The sequence below is a fragment of the Myxine glutinosa genome, chromosome 1 (genome assembly GCF_964187855.1).
Source record: "Myxine glutinosa chromosome 1, kmMyxGlut1.1, whole genome shotgun sequence".
Taxonomy (NCBI): domain Eukaryota; kingdom Metazoa; phylum Chordata; class Myxini; order Myxiniformes; family Myxinidae; genus Myxine; species Myxine glutinosa.
Window position 1 is genome coordinate 103631341 of NC_136261.1, and position 23083 is coordinate 103654423.

The following is a 23083-nucleotide window of genomic DNA, read 5'->3' on the forward strand; positions in this document are numbered from 1 at the left end:
CATTACTCCACTTAGTTTGGTGAAAAACAAATAAATAGTACATAAAGAACAAACAGGAGGAGGAGAAAAATACAGTAGAGAAGAAAGGTACTGCTGGCAGAGAGGAAAATAGGAATTCGATTCAACAATTAATACGTCTCCTCTTTAGGAAACAACTTAACCTACAACAAACGGACAAAAGAGTAGAATAATAAAGTGAGACAAGACAAACAGTGAAAGGCTCACTTGCTCTGTTGCTGATGAAATCATTTCCTCTTCATTTTGTGAATGCAGTTGCACAACAGACACTCCACTGTCGAACATCCTCAACCTCACAGGGGAAACAAAAAAAAACAATAACGTGCACCAGTAATGTCATGCGAGCTTTCCTATTGGTTATTTTAATCCATTGCACAATTCCTTGGATGTTTTGACTCGTCAGAAAATGGAAATACAAAGGACATTGGTGGGCAAGACCACTGTTGATGCCACAAAGCAAGATCATGAGAAATGTCTTCTTGGGGAAAAAGGTGGGCTGAATAAAAACCTGTGGCCTTGGATTGCAGGAAAATGCTTACCGCACTGGTAGATTTAGTGGCTCAAATTGCTTGCAGGCATTCAATAAATCTTCTGGAGAAAGCAACTAGAAAAGTGAAGTACATTTCAAAAAAGCGTCAGGAAGCCTGTGTAACAGCTGAGTTTATTTATTTATTTATTTCAAATAAGGAGAGAAACAATCTCAAGTTTATACGTCTAAAAAATGTTCATGAAAATGTCATGGACTATACTCGCTTTTGTTTCAGGAGGATTCACAAATGATTCTGAAGACGACCTGCCTTCACAAATAAATTCTGCACTCTTGGCAGAATTGCAGAACAGCATTATATGTTCTCCCAAATCTCAAAATACAAAGCTTGTAGTTATTGAAGTGTTTATAAATGTGTAACTGGAAAAATTTCTCCTCTATTTCAGAAGACTAGAAAAACACCCGCTCCCTTCAGGAGCATTGGCAGACACCTGCTCTCTGCGAGGGGGTAGAGGAAACCCTGGATACTACCAACACATATGCAAAGTTTGGTGGAGATTCGGTAGCCATGTTTTTATGCCTCCGCATAAAAATGTCCGCATAAAAATGACGATGAAGTCGCCGGAGGCATTATGTTTTTGGTTAGTCCATCCGGTTGTCCATCCATTCGTGCAAGGTTTTCGTTACCACGATAACTTAAGAATAGCTGAAGGAATCCAAGTCAAACTTGGTACAAGTGTGTATGATGATACAAAGTTGAATTGATTAGATTATGGGGTTAAAATGTCAAAGGTCCAGTTAGGTAAAAATTCTGTTACCAAGCTAACTTGTGAACCAGTGATAGGATTTGGACCAAACTTGGTACAAGTATATATTATGATGCAAAGATGAATTGATTAGATTTCTGGCATCAAGAGGTCAAACTCCAGAGTGTAATAGGTTTTCGTTACCACAATAACTGAAGAATGGCTGAAGGTAACTAAGTCAAACTTGGTACAAGTATGTACAAGTATAATGATGTAATAATGTGGGCAGAGGCATATCGGTCGACGTCGTGATGTCGAAGAGAGCTATTATAATTTTCTGATTTTCAGATGTGCATACATACAGACATACAGAAAATTGCCTTATTTAATACTAACAGGGGTACCCAGTAAACCACCCTGGGAGCCCCCATGACACGAAATCGAAATTGAAAAATCGAAGACCAAGCGATCCTGCAGACCATCGAGTAGAAGGGCTGTATCGGGTTTCAGAGCAATTTGTTGGTAAATAAGGGACGAGTATGGATTCCAAATTACAGGGAGTAAACCCCACTGGGAGCTTCCTTGATCCTAAATGTAAAAATGTAAGAATGAGCGATTGTGCGGACCATCAAGTAGAAGGGCTGTATCGGGTTTCAGAGCAATCGGTTGGTAAATAATTATGGACGAGTCGGGATCCAAAGTTTGGTGAGTAATCCCCACAGGCAACCCCCACAATTCAAAATCGAAAAATCGAAGCCCGTGCGATTTGTGTGGACTACTGTCTTGTATTCATTTGTCAAGTTTCACAACAATCAGCTGGGAGATAAGGGAGGAGTAGCAAAAATAGCAAAAAGTTAGCGGATGGACAACCGGACAGACAGACAACGGACATCACGACACATTTTATAAGTTTATCTCTTCGAGAATCGAGATGAGATGACCTAATAAGTACACCACCAATTTTTGATTGGTGCAATCCAATATGGTTGAAGAACTAATTTAAACATATTATTAGCTGATGACAATGTTTTTTTTTGAAGCAGGTTGCATCTCTCACATAAACCAGGGACAGTTTCGCTTGCAACATATTGTTACAATATTGCCCTGTGCCGATCGTTTTCTAAAACAGATCACTTTTTCCACTTCCTTCATCTCACCTCCATTCCCCGTGCACGGTTCACCCTGCAGTAAACATCTGTGAGCACCATGATGCCACCACACTCCTAAGAGGGATAGATATAATGGGGCAAAGAGGTGAGAATAGTGTCCAAAAGTTTAATTGTAGCACAAAAATTTCTGGATTATTGCAACATGAGATTTCTGCCCAGTGGATGTCTAACTCGAATTCTAACTCCATAGTGATATCTAACTCGCTTTTGTTACCTGAAGTAAGGACTCAAGAATGGTGGACAGCTGTCTGGCTAATTCCTGGTGAAAAGCAGCACCAGTGCCGTGGCTCGCACGGGTCACAGGATCAGCAACACCCAAGCTCAGCAGGTATGACTTGAACTGCACTGTCTGCTCTCTCCAAAAGGGCAGTGAGAAAGAGAGTGAGAAAGAGAGAGAGAAAGAGCGAGAGAAAGATCTGCATAAAAGAGAGAGACAGATAGATCGAAAGAGATAGAGGTTGAGAGAAATGTATGACAGATCACCCACATCGCAGGGCACACTGGTCATGTGGATGTGCAAACTGTTTTCAATAACACCAGTTTTTACAGTTTCAAATCTATTACCACAATTCAGATTAATCTGTTAATTCAAGTCAAATATGTAGCACCAGCCTTCTCCCAAATGTAACCAAGATAAGGAAATGCTAAAAGTCCCATTCTTATCACAACCAATCAAGGGCACAAGAAGGCAAGAAATTGAATCCTACATATCAATTACTGAGAAGTTTAGCAATTTTCATTTGCTGCTTAATGATACATTGTTTTTCTTTCTAATTATGTAAAATGAAAAGCGATATTCTGATCAGATATAGTAATTCTTAGTTTTTGAAATTTCAACTTGGTGCTGCACATTGGGCCTGGTTTCATCTTTGTGCATGTGGACCTGGCTCGGTCTGCGGTGAAGTGCAGTGCTTCATCAGATCAAGCCGGGTTCCGTCTTTGTGCCTGTGGACACGACTCGACACTCGGTGAAGTGCAGTGGTTCAGCGCATCAGGCAGGGTTTCACATTTGTGCCTGTGGACTCGGTTCGGCCCGCAGAGAGGTGCAGTGGTTCCTCTAAACAGGCTGTGTTTTGCCCTTGGGTCTGTAGGCTCAGCTCAGTTTTCCTTCATGTGTCAGCCCTGCATGGTGAGGGTTGGCGGTCTGAGGGTGTGAGGCTTGGTAGAGATTCTGAACAGGGAGGCTTGCGTGAGGGAGATGAGGATGATTGTGCGAGGGAGACGAGGGCCGAACTGAGTGACGGGAATCGAGTGTGAAAAGCATGTACTGTGTTTACTTTGAAATGTTACTTTTGACATTGTCTTGGGTGCCTTGGGATGGGAGCGAGTGGAGAAAGAGCAGAGTGTGTGTGTGTGTGTGTGTGTGTGTGTGTGTGTGTGTGTGTGTGTGAGAGTGAGTGTGTGTGTGTGTGTGTGTGTGTGTGTGTGTGTGTGTGTGTGTGTGTGTGTGTGTGTGTGTGTGTGTGTGCGCGAAGGAATATAATAACAGCCTAAGGTAAGAGGTCCAGCAGGTCAGCCAGAGCAGCGCTGCTGATTGATGACCTGAGTGTCCCAAAATAATCAAGATGGCACTAACTCTGCCAGGTGGGCAGCGGTTCCGAAGTGATGTTTGTCTAGGTAGTGGGATCAATCGGGTGTGGGGTGGAGAGGGGTTGAGGTGGTGGAGATGATGCAGAGAAGGAGGTTGAAAGTGTTATGTGTGCAGGAGACCAGATGGAAAGGGGACAGGGCGAGGAGGTTGGTAAAAGTATACAAGCTGTTCCACACGTGTGGGGATAGAAGGAGTAATAGCGTAGGATTAATAATATCAGAAGAGATCAGCAAGCAAGTGGTCAGAGTGGAAAGATGGGAGGGACGGATAGTTATGGCATGGGTGGTGGTACAGAGGCAAATGGTGTGTGTTGTCTGTATATGGGCCATAAACGGGAAGGTCTAGGACAGAGAAGCAGGAATTCAGGTACGCACTGGAGAGGATGATGGGGATGGTTGAGATGGAGGTGATGCTGTGCATTGTGGGGAACTTTAATGCGCATGTCAGAGTAGTGGAGCCGGGTGAAGAGGAATGTGTTAGTAAATTTGGTTGGGGAACAAGGAATAGAAAGGTTCAAGAGCTGGTGGTGAGGAATGGGATGGCCACAGCTGGTTCATTCATTTAAAAGCGGGAAAGCCACAAGATTACCTGTAGGAGTGGACAGCACAGAATATAACTGAATTTGGTGGTGGTAAGGAAGTGACAACTGTGGAGGGTTAAGGATGGCAAAGCAGTGGCGTGAGGGCATGTTACCACCCAGCACAAGCCCGTGGTATTTGTGGTGAGGATGAAGAAAAGGAAGGAGCAGGGGTCGGAAGGTTATTAGGTGGGGGAAGTGTTGTGGAAACATCGCCCAAGAGTACAAGGAGACGGTGAGGGCCAGGTATGAGCAACTTAACAAAGAAGCAGAAGGTTTGGAGGGGTGGAAGAAGTACAAAAATACATTTAGAGGAATTGCAAAAGTGTTCTGTGAAGGACGTCAGCAAAGGGTGCATCGTCGAGAGATAGAAATCAGGTATGGTGGACAGAGGAAGTAGATAAGGCAGTTGGTGAAAATAATCAGGTTTGGAAGAAGATGGAGAAGATCAAGGATAGAGGGAAGCAGCCGGATGCAGGGTTGTTGCACCTGTATGGGCAGAAGAAAGCAGCAAGGAGAGCTTTGGATAAGGTGAGGAATGATATGGAAGAGGAGGTGTACAACAAGTTGGAAGAAGACGGTGGGAGGAATATTATCTATAAATTGACTCGTGACAGGGATGAGGAAAGCAAGGACGTGAAGGGGGGCAGTGATTAAGGATGGTGGCAGGAGGCGAGTGACAGAGAGGAGCACAGTATTGAAGGTGTGGGAAGGATATTTCAAACAGCTCTTGAACTGGGAAGGAAGCAAAGGCAAGCTGGAGCTATCACGTTACGTGAAGAGGAAAGTGGAGTTGGTGGAGATCACGGAAGAGGAAGTGCAGACAGCATTGAAGAGGATGAAAAAGGGAAGGGCACAAGGTATTGATGAGGCGTGTACAAAGATGATAATTGCAGTGGGAGAAGTCAGGGAGACAAAGAGGTTGTTGAATGCATTTATGAGAGATGGGTCAATTCTGGAGGAGTGGAGGACAGGGTAAATTGTGCCAATATGGAAGGGGAAGGAGGATGTTCAAGGTCCAGGGTAGTACAGGGGCATTACACTACTAAATCATGTCATGAAGGTGCTGGAGAGGTTTCTGAATGGGAGGCTAAGGAAAAATGTGAAGGAGATTGGAGTAGAGCAGCAGGGGTTTAGAAAGCGTAGGGGAACGACAGATCAGATGTGATGTTCACGCTGAGACAGCTGGAGTAGAAGAGATTGGAGGTGCAAGGTGAAATGGCATTGGGATTTGTGCATCTAGATAGAGAATGCCTTCGACATTGTGCCGAGAGAGATGGTGATGGCAACACTGAGACGGATGGCACTGCCGGAGGCTGAAGTAGGGTTGGTGGAAGCGATGTACAAGGGAATTAAGGGAAGAGTTTGGGTTGGTCCTGGGATGTCAGAGGAGTTCAGTGTGAACATCAGTTTGAGGCAGAAAAGCATTCTCAGCCCTCTCTTGTTAATCATGTTGATGGGGCTGGTGAACAGGGGAGGATATTCTGGGGAGGATATTGGACGCGGACGATCAGGTTGGTGTGGTGGAGAGTGGGTGGGAGATGCAGGAAGTACTCGGGCAGTGGAAGGAGGCATTTGGGAAACATGGGATGAAAATGAGCATGGAGAAGACTGAGGTGATGTGGGTTGGGCAGCAGAGAAAAGAAATGAATATCAGGTTAGAGGGGAAAGAGATCAGACAAGGAAATAGGGTTGTGTATCTTGGTGGAACAGTAACTGTGGATGGTAAATCAGAGGTAGAAGTGCACATGAGGATTCAGGTGGGTCTGAATGCAGGGAGGAGGGTGGAGGGTGTAATGGCAGACAAAAATATTTCAAGGAGATTAAAAGGAAAGGTTATGATGTTGTGTGTAATGTGGGCCTACCTTTACGGTCTGGAGACGGTGGCACTGACAGAAAGACAACAGTGCCTGCAGGTTTGGGAGAACAACTGGATCCGGAGGATTGCATGAGTGAAGAGGGTAGAAAGAAGGAGAATGGATGAACTGAGGGAGGAGATTGGTGTGTCGATGAGCATGATGGGGAGATTGGTGAAATGCTGGCTGAGATGAGCTGGTCACTTGGTGCGAAAGGGGAAGAGAGAATGGCAAAGAGAGCAGATAGGTTGAGGGAACAAGGTAGGAGGAAAAGTGGTAGACCACGGTTGAGATGGGAGGATTGTTGAAGAGGGATATCAGTAAGATGGAGGTGATTGGAGAGTGGAGAGCGTTGGCTGCAGACAGAGGGGAGTGGAGGAGTGTTGTGGCCAAGGCAGGGCAGGAGCTTGGTGCCATCAGACCTCACCCCTTATAATGGGAAAAGGAGGAGAAAAACAACAACTTGGTTTCCCTTATAACTCGTATCATCATCATGTCCCATGTCTCCATACAGAGCAGTTTCTTGGTTAGAGTTACAACCCAGGTTGGATCGTCACTCCGACACGAGAAGAACTGCCTTTAGAGGCCATATTTCCCCGCAGAGCGGGGGTTGGCCTTTTTCGGGCAATGTGGTCCCCTTTTTGAAGCAATGTTTTGCTGCCGGATGCCCTTCCTGCCACCAACCCTGTTAGTCGCCTCTTGCGACACACAGGGAATTACCAGTGAACTGGTACTCAATTTGCCGACCACAGAAGGATGACAAGCTGAGTCAACCCCCCTGGTGTTAATTCAGCGATCGACAGGGATTCAAACCCTGGATCCTAGGATCCCAAGCTAGTACCCTAACCGCTAAGCCAACGCCAGGCTTACTCCGACACTAGAAGGAGCATTCAAAATATTTAATAACAGCCATGGGACTTATCATGAAAAAGTAAAAAATATTCATGCCTTATTAGTGTGAGCAAAGTTCAATAAAGGAAAGTAGAGTTGTTAAAAGTTGTCACCTCATCATCTGTGATATCTCCTTGCTTCTCTCTTATCTTGCTGGCGATAGACTTCGATAAATCCACCATTTCCTTTGCCTGCAGCAGAATGTTTTTTTTTTTTATTCACGTAAACTACATATCTAACTAGCAAGGCACTCAGTCGAATGCATATAGTCTCGCCTTGCGTGCTCATTCTGATCAAAAATACCATCGTTAACTGAACACGCTATTATTATGGCCCATATACTAGTATCATCCACGCACCCTATTATGTCACATACATTGCCATTATCCGTCGCTTTATTGATTACTAGGGTATTTAACTTTACATAATGATGTAAAGATCAAGTGATTAGATTTTCAGGTCAAAGGTCAAATCTGTAATAGGTCTATAACTTGAGAACGACTAAAGTGATCTAATTCAAACTTGGTATAGGTATGTATAATGTTGTAAAAATTAAGTGATTATATTTTGGGGTCAAAGGTCAAATGTCAAATCTGTGATAGGTCTATAACCTGAGAACGGCTGAAGTGATCTAATTCAAATTTGGTACGGGTATGTATAGTGATGTAAAGATTAGATGATTGGAATTTGGGGTCAAGAGGTCAAAGGTCAAAGTCTGTAATAGGTCTATAACTCGAGAATGGCTGAAGTTATCTAATTCAAACTTGGTACAGGTATGTATAATGATGTGAAGATTAACCGATAAAATTTTGGGTTCAAGCGATTAAAGGTTAAATATCAAAGTCTGTAATAGGTCTATAACTTGAGAATGGCTAAAGAGATATAATTCAAACTTTGAACAGATATGTATAATGATGTAAGAATTAACTGATCTGATGCAAGGATTAAATCGATTTTGGGGGTCCCGAGGTCAAACGCCAAAAGTCAAAGGTCATGTCAGGTAAAAATGTGAGAACTTGTTAACAGCTTAAGGGATTTAAATTAAAACTTGGTACAGGAATGTATAATGATGTAAAAATGAACTGATTAAATGTTGGGTCAATAGGTTAAAGGTCAGAGGTCATGTCAGGTAAAAATGTGCTAACTTGGGCACAGCTGAACGGATTTAAATCAAACTTGGTGCAAGTATTATAATGATGTAATAATGTGGGCGGAGGCATATCAGTCGAAGTCGTGACATCGAAGAGTGCCGTTCTAGTTTTTAATGTTTTTATTTTCAATCCAATATGGCCACTAGACCACATGACCGATGACATAATAAATTTAATTCTTCACTCACATCGAGTCATCATCACATACAGGAAGTTTCAGTTATTTTGAACAAGGATTTCAATTCAACCAATTATGGCTGGGGCAACTTCACCGATGATGTCATCATTGTCATGCTATATACATGGAGAGTTTACGATATATGCCGTGTTTCAATTATTTTCATTGAGTGTTTTCAGAGAAATGTCCAACTTTTTCCCTTTAATCCAATTTGGCTGCCATACCATGTTGACCAATGACATCAGAGGTACAAAAAAAAAAAATTACCCATGGTCACAGGGAAAAAAAAAAAAGCGGAAATATATAGAGCTGAACACACACAAGCACGCACGCACACACACACACACACACACACACGTTGCAAGTCTCGCAACACCTTCGGGGCGAGGCTAATAATTTGTTTTACAAAATAAACTGTAAAAACAGTTGTCTCTATTCCAAAAGCAAATTATACACTTGAGACAGGCAGAGGCAACACGTGCAGGTCAATTCTAGGATTAACAACATAAAGCCAACAAAAACAGGTGAATAGAATGTGGTATTAGTGATAGGGAGCGTACGAAAAACATTGACATTAAGGGCAGAAAAGGAGCATACAGATACAGGTGACAGGAGGCCATAAACAAAGGAGAACAATGCTGCACATTAAAATTCACATTGAACAAATCACAGATCAAATGTGCACACCATCCAGCTGTAAAAACATGGACAGTAAAACTTGCAATGCACCACAAAATGGGTGCACTTGGAATGCACCGAAACAACCACAAACACCACAAAGTGCTGCTTACCTTTTCCATAAGCTTGCTCAGATCTTCAAAGGCCTGATGGAGAATCACAATTATCACTCCTTTTAGTTTTAACTAGCAAGCCTGTGGGCCCCAATTCGACGTTTTGTTGTATTGTTAGTAACTCTATTTTTTTCATTTTCAAATTATAAGAATGGGAATCATGTACAGTGAACATGTATTGATGTCACTTGCCAGGAGCCAATCACAAAGCACTTAGCCTAACACAGCCAATCAGCAGAGTCTCGCGACTTGTCGCCAAGCCATGTGTAGCATCGTTCACGCTTGCTTTTCCTGGACATTTATCGATTGTGATAATAAAAATAGGACCACGGGTCCTGAAGCTCACCTGGATCAGGAGCAACAGTCAATGACGTCATAAAGTTTCACTGCTGATGCAATGCCCCTTGGAGGTTCGGGCAGGAATTTTTTAAGCATTTTTGGCCCGATTTCAATCCATTAATGAGCGCAGATTTTGATGCGGTCAATACACCCTCGTTAGGCATCAGATATGAAGCTTATGGCCAAATTTCATCAAAATTGTGTGTTTGGTTCAAGCGATAATGACTGAAGTGTTTACGGACTCACTCACTCACTGACTGACTTACTGACTCACTCACTCACTCACTGACTGACTGACTGACTGACTGACTGACTTACCTACTGACACTGCTCGATTGCATAAACTCATCGGACTAAAGTCCAGGTGAGCTGAAATGTTTTTGGCCAAATCGATTATTGGACCTTGCACCCAGGTTGTTGCTGATTAATTCTGATACCATTTTCAACTTTGTGCGACCAGTGGTTTCAGAGGAGATGCAAAAGTGACACAGACTTTGAATGGCACGATCACAATGAACCCGTCGCTTCACAGACGGTAGTTGAACAACATAATGTATACAGTCACATGAAAAAGTAAGTACACCCCATGTAAAGTTTTGACTTTTTCAACATATTTCAACATACAGCTATTTGATCTTCATTTCAACAATATTGATAGATAAAGGTGATATAATATAACAAATATCATGAAACATTTACATTTTGTAGTCCATTGTATAATTTAAATAAACAAATGCAAATTTCGCATGTGGAAAAAGTAAGTACACCCTTGGCTCTCATAGGTGGTATTGCCCCCTTTGGCAGAAACAACCTGAAGTAGGCGTTTCTTATAACTGTCTACCAGTCTCTGACATCGACTGGGAGAAATTTTTGCCCACTCCTCCATGCAGAATTCTTTCAGCTGTGCAATGTTTGAGGGGTTTCTTGCATGCACAGCTCGTTTCAAATCCCCCCACAACATCTCGATGGGATTTAGATGCGGGCTTTGACTTGGCCATTCCAGAACCCTCCATTTCTTTCTTTTCAGCCATTCCTTGGTGGATTTACTGGTATGTTTAGGGTCATTGTCATGTTGCAAGGTCCACCTTCGGTTGAGCTTCAACTTTCCGTCAGATGGCCTCACATTATCCTCGAGCACCCTGTGGTACAATGAAGAATTCATAGTGAATTCTATGATGGTGAGCTGCCCAGGCCCTGATGAAGCAAAGCTGCCCCAAACCATAATATTTCCACCACCATGCTTTACAGTTGGTATCAGGTTCTTGTGGTCAAATGCTGTCTTTGGTTTTCGCCAAACATGTCTTCTGGTACTGTGACCAAATAGCTCTACCTTTGACTCATCTGTCCAGAGCACATTGTTCCAGAAGTGCTGGTCTTTGCCAAGGTGTTCATTGCCAAACTTTAGTCTTGCCCTGATGTTCTTTCTGGACAGCAAAGGTTTCCTCCTGGCACACCTCCCATGCAGATCAAATTTGTGCAGCCTCTTTCTCATGAAAGACTCGTGCACTTTGACATCAACAGTGGCAAGAGCTACCTCTATGTCCCGTGATGATATTCTGGGGTTCTTAGAGACTTCTTTCAGCATCTTGCGGTCTGCTCTCGGGCTGAACTTGCTGGGGCGGCCTGGCCTGAACAAGTTGGCAGTTGTTTGGAATCTTCTCCACTTGTAGATGATCTTCCGGACAGTCGAACGATCGATTTCAAATTGTTTGGAGATCTTTTTAAATCCCTTCCCAGACTCGTCGGCATCTATAACCTTCTTTCTGAAGGCCTCAGAGAGCTCTTTTGATCTTGGTATGGTGACGCCGCACACTTCAACAACAAACAGCAAACCAAACTAAATGTCTGAGGTTTAAATAAGACAGGTTCCTCCAAGATCCTCTCTAACGATGTTCTAATCATTTGCACCTGAGCTGGTGCACCTGATTCTAATTTTAGGTATTTGAAGTTGTGATAAATGTAGGGGTGTACTTACTTTTTCCACATGCGAAATTTGCATTTATGTTTATTTAAATTTTACAATGGACTACAAAATGTAAATGTTTCATGATATTTGTTATATTATATCACCTTTATCTATCAATATTGTTGAAATGAAGATCAAATAGCTGTATGTTGAAATATGTTGAAAAAGTCAAAACTTTAGATGGGGTGTACTTACTTTTTCACGTGACTGTATATGTTACAGTACAGTAATACAGTTTATTGACAGTCAATACTGTATTTGCAATTTTTGCAAAATTGACAGCAACGAAGGCTGGAAAGGGTGGAAATGCGAATGGTTCAGTGGATGTGTGGAGTATCGTTGAGAGAGCGGAAGACAAATGATGAATTGTGAAAGATGATGGGAATAGAGCCTGTGATGGATGCTGTGAAGAGAAACAGTTTGAGATGGTTTGGTCATGTGTTGAGGAAGGATGAAAGTGACTGGTTGAGAAGAGTGATGGAAATGAATGAAGAAGGAAGTAGAGGACGGGGAAGACTGAGAAAGACTTGGCTAAAGATGGTCGAAGGAGAAATGCGGGCAAGGGGGTTAACAAGGGGAGATGCAGAAAATAGGGCAAAATGGAGAAGATTGTCATGGGGGCCGCAAGGCTAACCCCTGCTCTAGCAGGGAAATGGCCTTAAAATGCCTGTTGTCGTTGTTGTTGTTGTTGACAGCGATGGGGTGGGTTGTATGCTGGATGACAGGTGACGTGCATGTCTGTGGAGGCCGAGCCTAGCGCTAGAAGTAGCGCCATAATGATGTCCCAGCAGAAAGAGCGTGACAGACAGATGGATAGAGAAATCCGGCTACTTTGATAGAATAGATCGTCATTGAAATGACTCTCTAGAAGTCTAGATCATGTTCACCACAGCATCTTCAGTGAAAAAGCACCACTTAGTAAGGGCAACAAGAAAGTGAGACATAGCATTTGGATGCCGATGAATGAACAGCAAAATACATCATGTGTTTATTTGTCGTTGGGATATGAGGTATCATTCACCTGAATGCTATTTGGTTAAACATTGTAAAGATGCAAAAAAATCATAAAATTTACATTTGTTTTCACAAAGTGTTCGCAAGTTTAGACACAGGATGAAATTACTCCATGCCTCTGCTCATTTAAAAACAAGGAAGCACGAAGCAACAAAAAAGCAAAACATACCTCACCTCTGAGATATGTTTGTCTGTCTCTTTCCGTTTTTCCTCTAACTTCCGCTCAATCCCCACGATCCCCACTGCCTTCACATGTCTCTGCCAAAGTTGTGCACATAACAGTAATTCATTGGTTGTTTCAAAATCCTGAATGCCCTAAGGGATATTTTTCATCATATATCAAATGGAAGTGAAGGAAGAATTGTCATATCAAAGACACGACTAAGTAAACCCCATATTGCCAAACTGTCCTTTAATAAAAAGCCCACAGCCCATAAAATTAAAATGTTCTAAACATTTGAATTTTCCCCAAATGAAGCAATTCTATGTGTATACTGTTTAAAAATAAGACCGAAAGTCTAACAGCGGCGTAGCCGGCCTTGATTAAATTTAATTGAAGAGGATAGTATGACCTGGGTGGGGATACCAGTTAGCAAACAATGTAAGTATTAATTTTTTTTTGACTTCAGGCATGGACAGCCGGTTCCTGAATGACTTGGGGGGAAAAAACGATGAATGGCAAACGATTAACCAATAAATTCCACTTTCCTGTGCCACCTTCAATCGAACGTCAGATATTGACAGCAGGTTCCCTATATTTTCATTCCAAACAGCATCATTCATCATTCCAATCACAAATTAATGCTATTGTATTAATATATCAAAATATAATGTTAATTCAAGATTATATTGAAATATTATCAAACCAGCGAACCGTCATCATCTGTTCACTTCCGGATTTGGGAGCAAGGTCCGTGTCAATCGCATTGCAAATTCATAATTGTATTGAGGAATTTCTGAAAACTACCTACCTTATGGAACCCTCTGGGACCGCAAAACGTTCCACAGAAGGTTATTATATTTCCTTTTAGTACAATATGCAACTGTAATGGTTACTAAACACATCCACTGTCATGTGACCAGATCTCAGCTCTGATTGGTGGACGTTTGTGGGGACATAAGGACAGACAAACGCTGTTCTATACGGCATTGCCCTATGGGCTACACCATAAAACACACACACACACACACACACACACACACACACACACACACACACACACACACACACACACACACACACACACACACACACACACACACACACACACACACACACACACACACACACACACACACACACACACACACACACACACACACACACACACATAGTGTTGGAGATTTGAAAAGACCTGGGGGAGTTACATTCAACATACAAAATAGCCCTGGAGTTTAGATATTTCCATCGTGATTCTGTTTAGTTAGGTTACCTATCCCCTTGTATCAGGGACAGGGGAATGTGTTGTGATGGTTGTTTATAACCTTCCCCGTTGTTCTCTTCCTCACTCCCAACTTTTCATTCTCAACTCCGTATTCAAACCTCATTCCCAAACACCCATCCTCAAACCCTCATTTTCCAACTCTGAGCAGAAAGCGGACATGATTAGAAAAAGTCCAGGGAGACACAATAAAAACCCCTGACGGATTTGTTTGTGAGGAGTTCATGTGCCATTATAGCACAGTATAGTCCAGGAGAAGAGAGCAGTCCAAGCACGGTGTAGAGCAGGACGGTGCTGAGGGCTGAGTTCGGAGTCCAGATCCTGAGGGAGTTTGCATCTTGAGGTAAGGAAACCTGACCGGGCTTCCGAAGCGCAAGGCGGAACAAGACGGCGCCAAGCGGAGGGTGAGGCACTCCTAGTGGAACGCAAAACGCCAAGTGGAGGGTGAGGCACTCCTAGAGGACCACAAAGCTTCTAGCAGAAAGCAAAGCGCTCCAAGCAGAACGAAAAGGCACCAAGCTAGGCGCTCCTCAAGGCACCAAGCATAAAACAGGGTGCTCCGAGCCGAACGCAAAGTTGCCAGGCATGGTGATTACCAAAGCCCCAAGCAGGACGGGCGCTGACCAAGACGAGGTAGAACTGGCTCCCTCACGCCTTCACACACATACCATATACCCTTGCATCTATCTTCCAGTGCATACAACTCATTGGCTCTTACTGTTGTGGAGCATCAACTCGAGTCCCAACAGTTATTTTCAGAGCTAGCACTACATGATACCACATGACAGCACACCTCCCACCTAAATCTCTCACTCACCTGCATCTACACCTTGTTGAGACCCATGTCGGCAAACCTGTTCATGGAGGGGTGAGCAAGGGGTCACCAACATTCCCCGACTTCTTCTTCCTCATTCACTCCCCTTTTCTATCGACTCTCCCTGGATGTATAAGGTGCCTATGTCTTGCTCGTGATAAGGTTGACTGTTTAGGGGGTTATTTTGAGTGATAGGGGCTAACTGTTTCTTGTGACACTGAATTGCTGTATAAACAATGCCCTCCACAAATATTGGAGCAGTGAAGTCAAATTTGTTACGATTGATATGATTGATATATATATATATATATATATATATATATATATATATATATATATTGTTGCTGTTTTGCCATAAAGGCAAACCCCCTATAGTTGATTGCATGACAACATGTAGCCTGCAGTAGTTAGTTATCTCTTATTGAATGTAAAGATTAGCCCCCTTCCCATTGTGTAATACTCCACACCAATATGCGTTAAGTTCGGCAGGAATTCAAACGATGTGCAGGGAGGCGTGGCTAAAGGAGCTGCCCACATCACCAGCAAGCAGCCAATGACAGGTCGGGGCACACACGAACCAATGAGAGATCGAGGACGGGCAGAACAGCCAATCAGGTCTGGACTTTGCTCCGGCAATCTACCATCATTGCCTCGGCCAATGGGAGGCTGTGGAACATTCTAGAAGCTTTTCGGGTCTGATATAAACCCCCACCCATTGCATTTCTCTCTCTCTGATCCGGCTGACCTGCAAGCGTTGACCCCTCACGCGACAGCTTGGAGCTGGCCGCCCAACCTGCACTGAAGTTCGTCCTACCTGCGCTGAACCTGCAAGTTGTGCGGGAGCTGACGGAGCCAAGGCGGCGTCGACACGCTTCCCGGTACAGGAATCAACCCATGTCATCCCCCCCCCCCCCCCCCCCCGGTGTGTGTGTGTGTGTGTGTGTGTGTGTGTGTGTGTATCATACGGGTAAGAAATTGATAAGGCTGCATCTTCGTCTCTTTCTATTGCCTTGTAAAATAAAAGGCTGTATATTTGGTTGTTTCTTTCAAACCTGGTCGGATCGTCTTTTCTCCATTGACCTAGCACCATCGAAGACCGAATTTGGCTTGAATCAGGCCCATAAATCACGTCAGGTAACGTCGCTTTCCACACCGTGCAAACCGCTCGGCACGCAATTAGGTGTGGAAAGCGAGAGTTCGATCCCCGATTTCTTCGGCCACATGTCTCGAAGGTATTTGGGATTCATTGACCAACAAACTCTTCAGCGCGTGGCTGGGAGATTGGCGATTGGAGTTGCTTAGCAACCCGTCGATCACGAGTTCAGTCGTGGTCGGCGGCCTGTGGACCCGGAGTTCGAGAGGTAACGGGGTCAAAAACCCCCTTAGTACGTCGACGAACACGGGAACCGCAACAATATATATATATATATATATATATATATATATATATATATATATATATATATATATATATATATATATATATATATATATATATATATATATATATATATATATATATATATATATATATATATATATAGTACATACATACATACATACAGTCACGTGAAAAAGTAAGTACACCCCATATAAAGTTTTGACTTTTTCAACATATTTCAACATACAGCTATTTGATCTTCATTTCAACAATATTGATAGATAAAGGTGATATAATATAACAAATATCATGAAACATTTACATTTTATAGTCCATTGTATAATTTAAATAAACATAAATGCAAATTTCACATGTGGAAAAAGTAAGTACACCCCTACATTTATCACCACTTCAAACACCTAAAATTTGAATCAGTTGCACCAGCTCAGGTGCAAATCATTAGAACATCATTAGAGAGGATCTTGGAGGAACCTGTCTTATTTAAACCTCAGACATTTAGTTTGGTTTGCTCTTTGTTGTTGAAGTGTGTGGCATCATCATGCCTTGATCAAAAGAGCTCTCACAGGCCTTCAGAAAGAAGGTTATAGATACCTATGAGTCTGGGAAGGGATTTAAAAAGATCTACAAACAATTTGAAATCAATAATTCGACTGTCCGGAAGATCATCTACAAATGGAGAAGATTGCAAACAACTGCCAACTTGTTCAGGCCAGGCCGCCCCAGCAAGTTCAGCCCGAGAGCAGACCGCAAGATGCTGAAAGAAGTCTCGAAGAACCCCAGAATGTCATCACGGGACCTACAGGTAGCTCTTGACACTGTTGATGTCAAAGTGCACAAGTCTACCATAAGAAAGAGGCTGCACAAATTTGATCTACATGGGACGTGTGCCACGAGGAAACCTTTACTGTCCAGAAAGAACATCAGGGCAAGACTAAAGTTTGGCAATGAACACCTTGGCAAAGACCAGCACTTCTGGAACAATGTGCTCTGGACAGATAAGTCAAAGGTAGAGCTATTTGGTCACAGTACCAGAAGACATGTTTGGCGAAAACCAAAGACAGCATTTGACCACAAGAACCTGATACCAACTGTAAAGCATGGTGGTGGAAATATTATGGTTTGGGGCAGCTTTGCTTCATCAGGGCCTGGGCAGCTCACCATCATAGAATTCACTATGAATTCTTCATTGTACCAGAGGGTACTCGAGGATAATGTGAGGCCATCTGACGGAAAGTTGAAGCTCAACCGAAGGTGGACCTTGCAACATGACAATGACCCTAAACATACCAGTAAATCCACCAAGGAATGGCTGAAAAGAAAGAAATGGAGGGTTCTGGAATGGCCAAGTCAAAGCCCGCATCTAAATCCCATCGAGATGTTGTGGGGGGATTTGAAACGAGCTGTGCATGCAAGAAACCCCTCAAACATCGCACAGCTGAAAGAATTCTGCATGGAGGAGTGGGCAAAAATTTCTCCCAGTCGATGTCAGAGACTGGTAGACAGTTATAAGAAACGCCTACTTCAGGTTGTTTCTGCCAAAGGGGGCAATACCACCTATTAGAGCCAAGGGTGTACTTACTTTTTCCACATGGGAAATTTGCATTTATGTTTATTTAAATTATACAATGGACTTCAAAGTGTAAATAAATAAATAATAAAAAACCACATTTAGAGGCCATTTTTCCCCGCAAAGCGGTGGTTGGCCTTTTTCGGGGACTGTGGTTGTTGTTTTTTTTGGTCCCCTTTTTGAAGCAATGTTTCACGGCCGGATGCCCTTCCTGCCGCCAACCCTTTTTGTCGCCTTTTACGACAAGCAGGGAATTACCAGTGAACTGGTACTCAATGTAAGTAAATGTACAGTAAATGTTTCATGATATTTGTTATATTATATCACCTTTATCTATCAATACTGTTGAAATGAAGATCAAATAGCTATATGTTGAAATATGTTGAAAAAGTCAAAACTTTACATGGGGTGTACTTACTTTTTCACGTGACTGTGTGTGTGTGTATATATATATATATATATATATATATATATATATATATATATATATATATATATATATATATATATATATATATATATATATATATATATATATATATATATATATATATATTATATATATATACATACATATATATATACAGTCATCCCTCGCTATATCGCGGTTCACTTTTCGCGGCTTCGGTACATCGCGGGTTTTTCTCGCTAGTATATGTAAAATTATATCGCGGATTTTTCGCTATATCGCGGGATTTTGCGGTATAAATGTATTTTTTATATACTATTATTTTAAATATTTTTGTGGTAAAATAAGCATTTTCTAGCCTAAAAAATTAAAAAACGTAAAAAAATAAGAAAAATACAGTTATTAAAACATATTACAAGAAATAAAATACTGTACATAGTGTACAGTAGAAGGAGAGACAAAGAGTCGTGCATATGGAAAACGCAGATGCGGCAGCTTCCACTTGCCCTAGTTACCCACGTAATGGGTAACTGTAATGCTCTTTCTGGCTGTGCAGTACATTCATCATCGTCATCACCTTCATCGTCATCAGTACTGCACAGCTAATTCATCATCATCATCTTCATCACGCAAGTTGTAGTATTGAAGAGTCGGGGCTCTTGCTTGATACGGACTAAATGACGGGCAAGACACAAACTCGTCCGAGAAGATATTTATTCTCAAAACCAACTCGGGAACACTGTAAAGCCCATTTATCGGGCTGCATTATAAAGCACAACCAGGAACCGAAACCGAAAGCCACGCCTCTCAAGCGTGGCGTGCTTCGGTGGTCACGTGATCAACAGGTGTAGCTGATTATACCCGCACGCGCGACACGCTTTGGTGGTCACGTGACCAGCCACTTGCGCCGCGGATCCCCGCCGGTGACGTCACCGGCTGGAGCAAGGAGATTCTGATGCTGGTCTTGCTTGGGGAACCCATGGGTCACCATCTTCAATGGTGAGTACCCATTATAATTACCTTCGCAAAAGCGGAAGGTTATGTTTTGATCGCTGTGTATTTATTTGTATGTCTGTGTGTGTGTGTGTATGTTATTCGCATAACTCAAAAAGTATTCAACCGAATTGCATGAAATTTGGTGGGATGATTGGTTATTATACGGGACACATTTGATTAGATTTTGGGAGCAATCGGGTCAAAGGTCAAGGTCAAGGTCACGAAAAGGTCAAAATCGTATTTTTGTTGTTCTGTTCCCTACACTCCCATGCCAAGTACAGAACAGTAGCTGCGGCGAAGGTATGCGCTCTACCGAGTGCCCGTTCTAGTTTTATATGTTGTTAAAATTACGTATGTTTAAGAGTGTAAAAAGTGTTTAAGAGTATAGGAAGTGTTTATAAGAGTATGGGAAAGGTTAATAAGAGTGTGGGAAAGGTTAATAGGAGTGTGGGGAGGGTCATAACGCTTTAAAATATATATAAATAATAAAATAAAAATATGGTCGCTACTTCGCGGATTTTCGTCTATCGCGGGGGGTTCTGGAACGTAACCCCCGCGATAAACGAGGGATCACTGTATACAGTATACACATATATATACATATATATATATATATACATACATATATATATATATACATATATATACATATATACATATATATATATATACATATATATACATATATACATATATACATATATATACATATATACATATATACATATATATACATATATACATATATACATATATATACATATATACATATATACATATATATACATATATACATATATACATATATATATATATATATATATATATATATATATATATATATATATATATATATATATATATATATATATATATGTGTGTGTGTCAGACCAACAGATTCTTGTATCAGATGCGCTAAACATCGACTGCGTATAAACGCCGTTGAAAGGCGGCGCCGCGTGTTTCACCGTTTTCGCTTCCGGATTGATCGTTTATCAGCAATAAACCTCCGGAAATATACCTTTATTGGACACAGTTTCGTCTTATATTTCACCCATCGACGGAAAAATATACGATCTTTCGTTCTATGACAGTGGCATTACCTGTTATGACCGTTGAAGCCTGAATTTTGCTTCGGACTCGATGGTCATTTTCCGCGATTCCGCGGCAGCATTCGCCTGGTGGCGCGCTAGTCGCTACACGTGTTTGTTTAGATGATTAATGATACTGATAATTAATAATACTGATACGTGACTGATAATGATTGAGACAGTCATCATAGTTTGTGCAATTGATAAGACCTGTACATGCTGCTCAGTGCTGTGCATCCAGTGTGCATGATATTTTATTCATATACTGGACAAAGAATATCGTTTACTGAACAATGCTGTACTTGTATGTACTTTGTGAATTAGGCTCACAAGATAATGACTTGACCGTTGAATCACACTTCTGGTGGCTAACTTAATATCCCGTGGGGTTTTCATGTGTAAGTAGTATGATGCCACATGCATTTCTTGTCCTTCATGGATAAGTCAAGCCTCGTGCACATACGTCTTGTAAATGGGGCTTCACCAAACATGTGTGTGAAAATTCTATACATGTAGGCCTACTCGTCATTTTGCCTTGATATTTTGGCATGACAGCTTGGGCTAGCGTACAGATGGTGGGCGATGATTTACAGTATTTGTGTACAGTTGCAATGCAGATTATGCTTGAAGATTCAATGCAGATTATGCTGTACATAATAAATATAGCAGTAGTAGAAGAAACATGTGCGTGTTTGTTTCCCATAAATTCCAATTAAAATCAGTGCTGGTCACAACTTATTTGCTCGGAAAAAAAGTGAAAAATACAGAATATTGGCAAGGTGCTAAAGAAATAATTGGCACTCGGCCAATAACTCTTATGGTACTTTTATTTACTTTACTTGTCCAACACTATGCTTGAAAAAAAACCTTTAAACCCTAGAAATTGATTCTGATTGCAAATTACTGGTTGGTATTTTTTGCGAAATTTTCTGGATTTCCTGGCATGAAAAGTTGAAAAAATTGACATTTTGGGGGAACACATGAATATTTAAATTTTTGTTTTCATGAATTTGTAATTGCCCAATTTGACCAACCCTGCTATTTTATGAAGGTACAGGGTTGGTACTTTAATGCTGCAGGTATAACTCGAAATCCATAATTTGAGCATCTGGTACAAGAATCTGGTGGTCTGACACATATATATATATATATATATATATATATTTGTTGCGGATTTGTAATTGTTGTAAATATCACCCTCTGTAAGTGTAATGAATTCTTGTAAATATCTCCGTTTGGTGTGTAAAGGTCAAAGGTCGTCCTCCTTAGTCACTCCATATACATACACGAAGCCAATCATATACCCTTTTAAATAGTTATTTCTTTATTCCATGTGAGTTTAAGGCTCTGTTGCCCATTAGTTGACACTCCATTGCACCGAATTCAAATAAGGTAGAATCCCCTGAAATATCCCCATGGCCTCCGAAAACCTGCCAGCAAGGCGGCGTTCGCCGCTGCTGCTTTGGGGTTGTGTTCTTCGCCGCAAGACTCCATTAGCCACGAGGTAATCTCGGAGAAAAGGGGGGAGGAGCCACCTTGCAGGCGTGTCTCCGCCCCTCATCATCGGAAGGAGGAGTGAGCCAGCCCTTGCCGACCAACCAAGGATGAGTGGGTATGGCTCAAGAGGGTGGGGTTATAAAACCCATTGCATCAGCCCTCACGGGGAGATGCGTCAGAGAGAGAACCCGTCATGCAATGCCCCCACGTCAGATGCGGCAGAGATCGCAGCTTGAACCATCGGAGCTTGAACCCTCGCAGTTTTGACCACGGCAGCTTTGATCGGTGACGGCAGTTGCAGCCTCGAAGCAACGTCGCCGTACGAGAGACGGTTGAGGAGAGTCGGCGGCTGCCCAACTCGAGCCGCGATCATCCCAACCACCCGGATCCTTCCCGCCTCGTGATCCCACCTCCTCGTCCGTCCAGCCATTCCTCTGCTCCAGCTGAACCTTCCTCTCCTTCCCGCCATTCGTTCCTGCCTTCATTCCCCATTCGTGTAAGTCTGATTGTCGTTTGTTTTGTGTGTCTTGTCCTGGGTTAAGTAAGACTGTTTATAGGTAAGCTAATATTTGCACTGTGTCTCCTTACTCCTTTCTGTCTTTATTTTCGTATTCTTCCTCCTTCCTTGGTTTCTTTTGACTTGTAAATATTGGTAATAAATTATATTTGTATTTCCTACCTTTGTCCTTCTTCTTCATGCTCGTCCGGTCGCTTTAGTGATTTCCCCATTGAAAACCTGTGGCACGATTTGGCCAACGTACAAGAATCGGGTCTAGTTACTTGTTAATAGTTCGTGCCGCGGTTGCTAAACCGCTCGGCAATTAACATCTGTCCGCGGTCGTGAACGGGGTTGCGCCCCTGCCTCTTCGGAGGGAGCTGTGCAGCGTCAGGACTCACGTCGGTCAGTCACGAACAAGGGGTCTAATCCCCCCTTCTTAAGGGGAAGTAGGCCTACGGAGAGATCCATAACAATTGGTGTCAGGAGTGTCGGATTCGGACCTGAAGCGCGCTTCGTGCGCTCAAATTACGAGTGGCCCAAAATTTTATTTTATAACATCCTAAATTTAAAATCGTGCCATGGATGGTCAAGG

At 42.3% G+C, this 23083-nt stretch overlaps 1 protein-coding gene across 1 annotated transcript in view; it reads right to left on the minus strand.

The window, feature by feature from the left end:
• Positions 1 to 23083, minus strand: part of VPS36 (vacuolar protein sorting 36 homolog) — a 58242-nt gene that overhangs the window by 6491 nt on the left and 28668 nt on the right. Inside the window, exons 6-12 of the mRNA XM_068097592.2 lie at positions 12949 to 13032; positions 9456 to 9488; positions 7449 to 7526; positions 2635 to 2769; positions 2409 to 2474; positions 558 to 622; positions 226 to 310 (exon numbers count right to left, since the gene is read on the minus strand). Coding sequence (XP_067953693.1) covers positions 226 to 310; positions 558 to 622; positions 2409 to 2474; positions 2635 to 2769; positions 7449 to 7526; positions 9456 to 9488; positions 12949 to 13032 — 546 coding nt within the window. The remainder of the gene's footprint in view (positions 1 to 225; positions 311 to 557; positions 623 to 2408; positions 2475 to 2634; positions 2770 to 7448; positions 7527 to 9455; positions 9489 to 12948; positions 13033 to 23083) is intronic.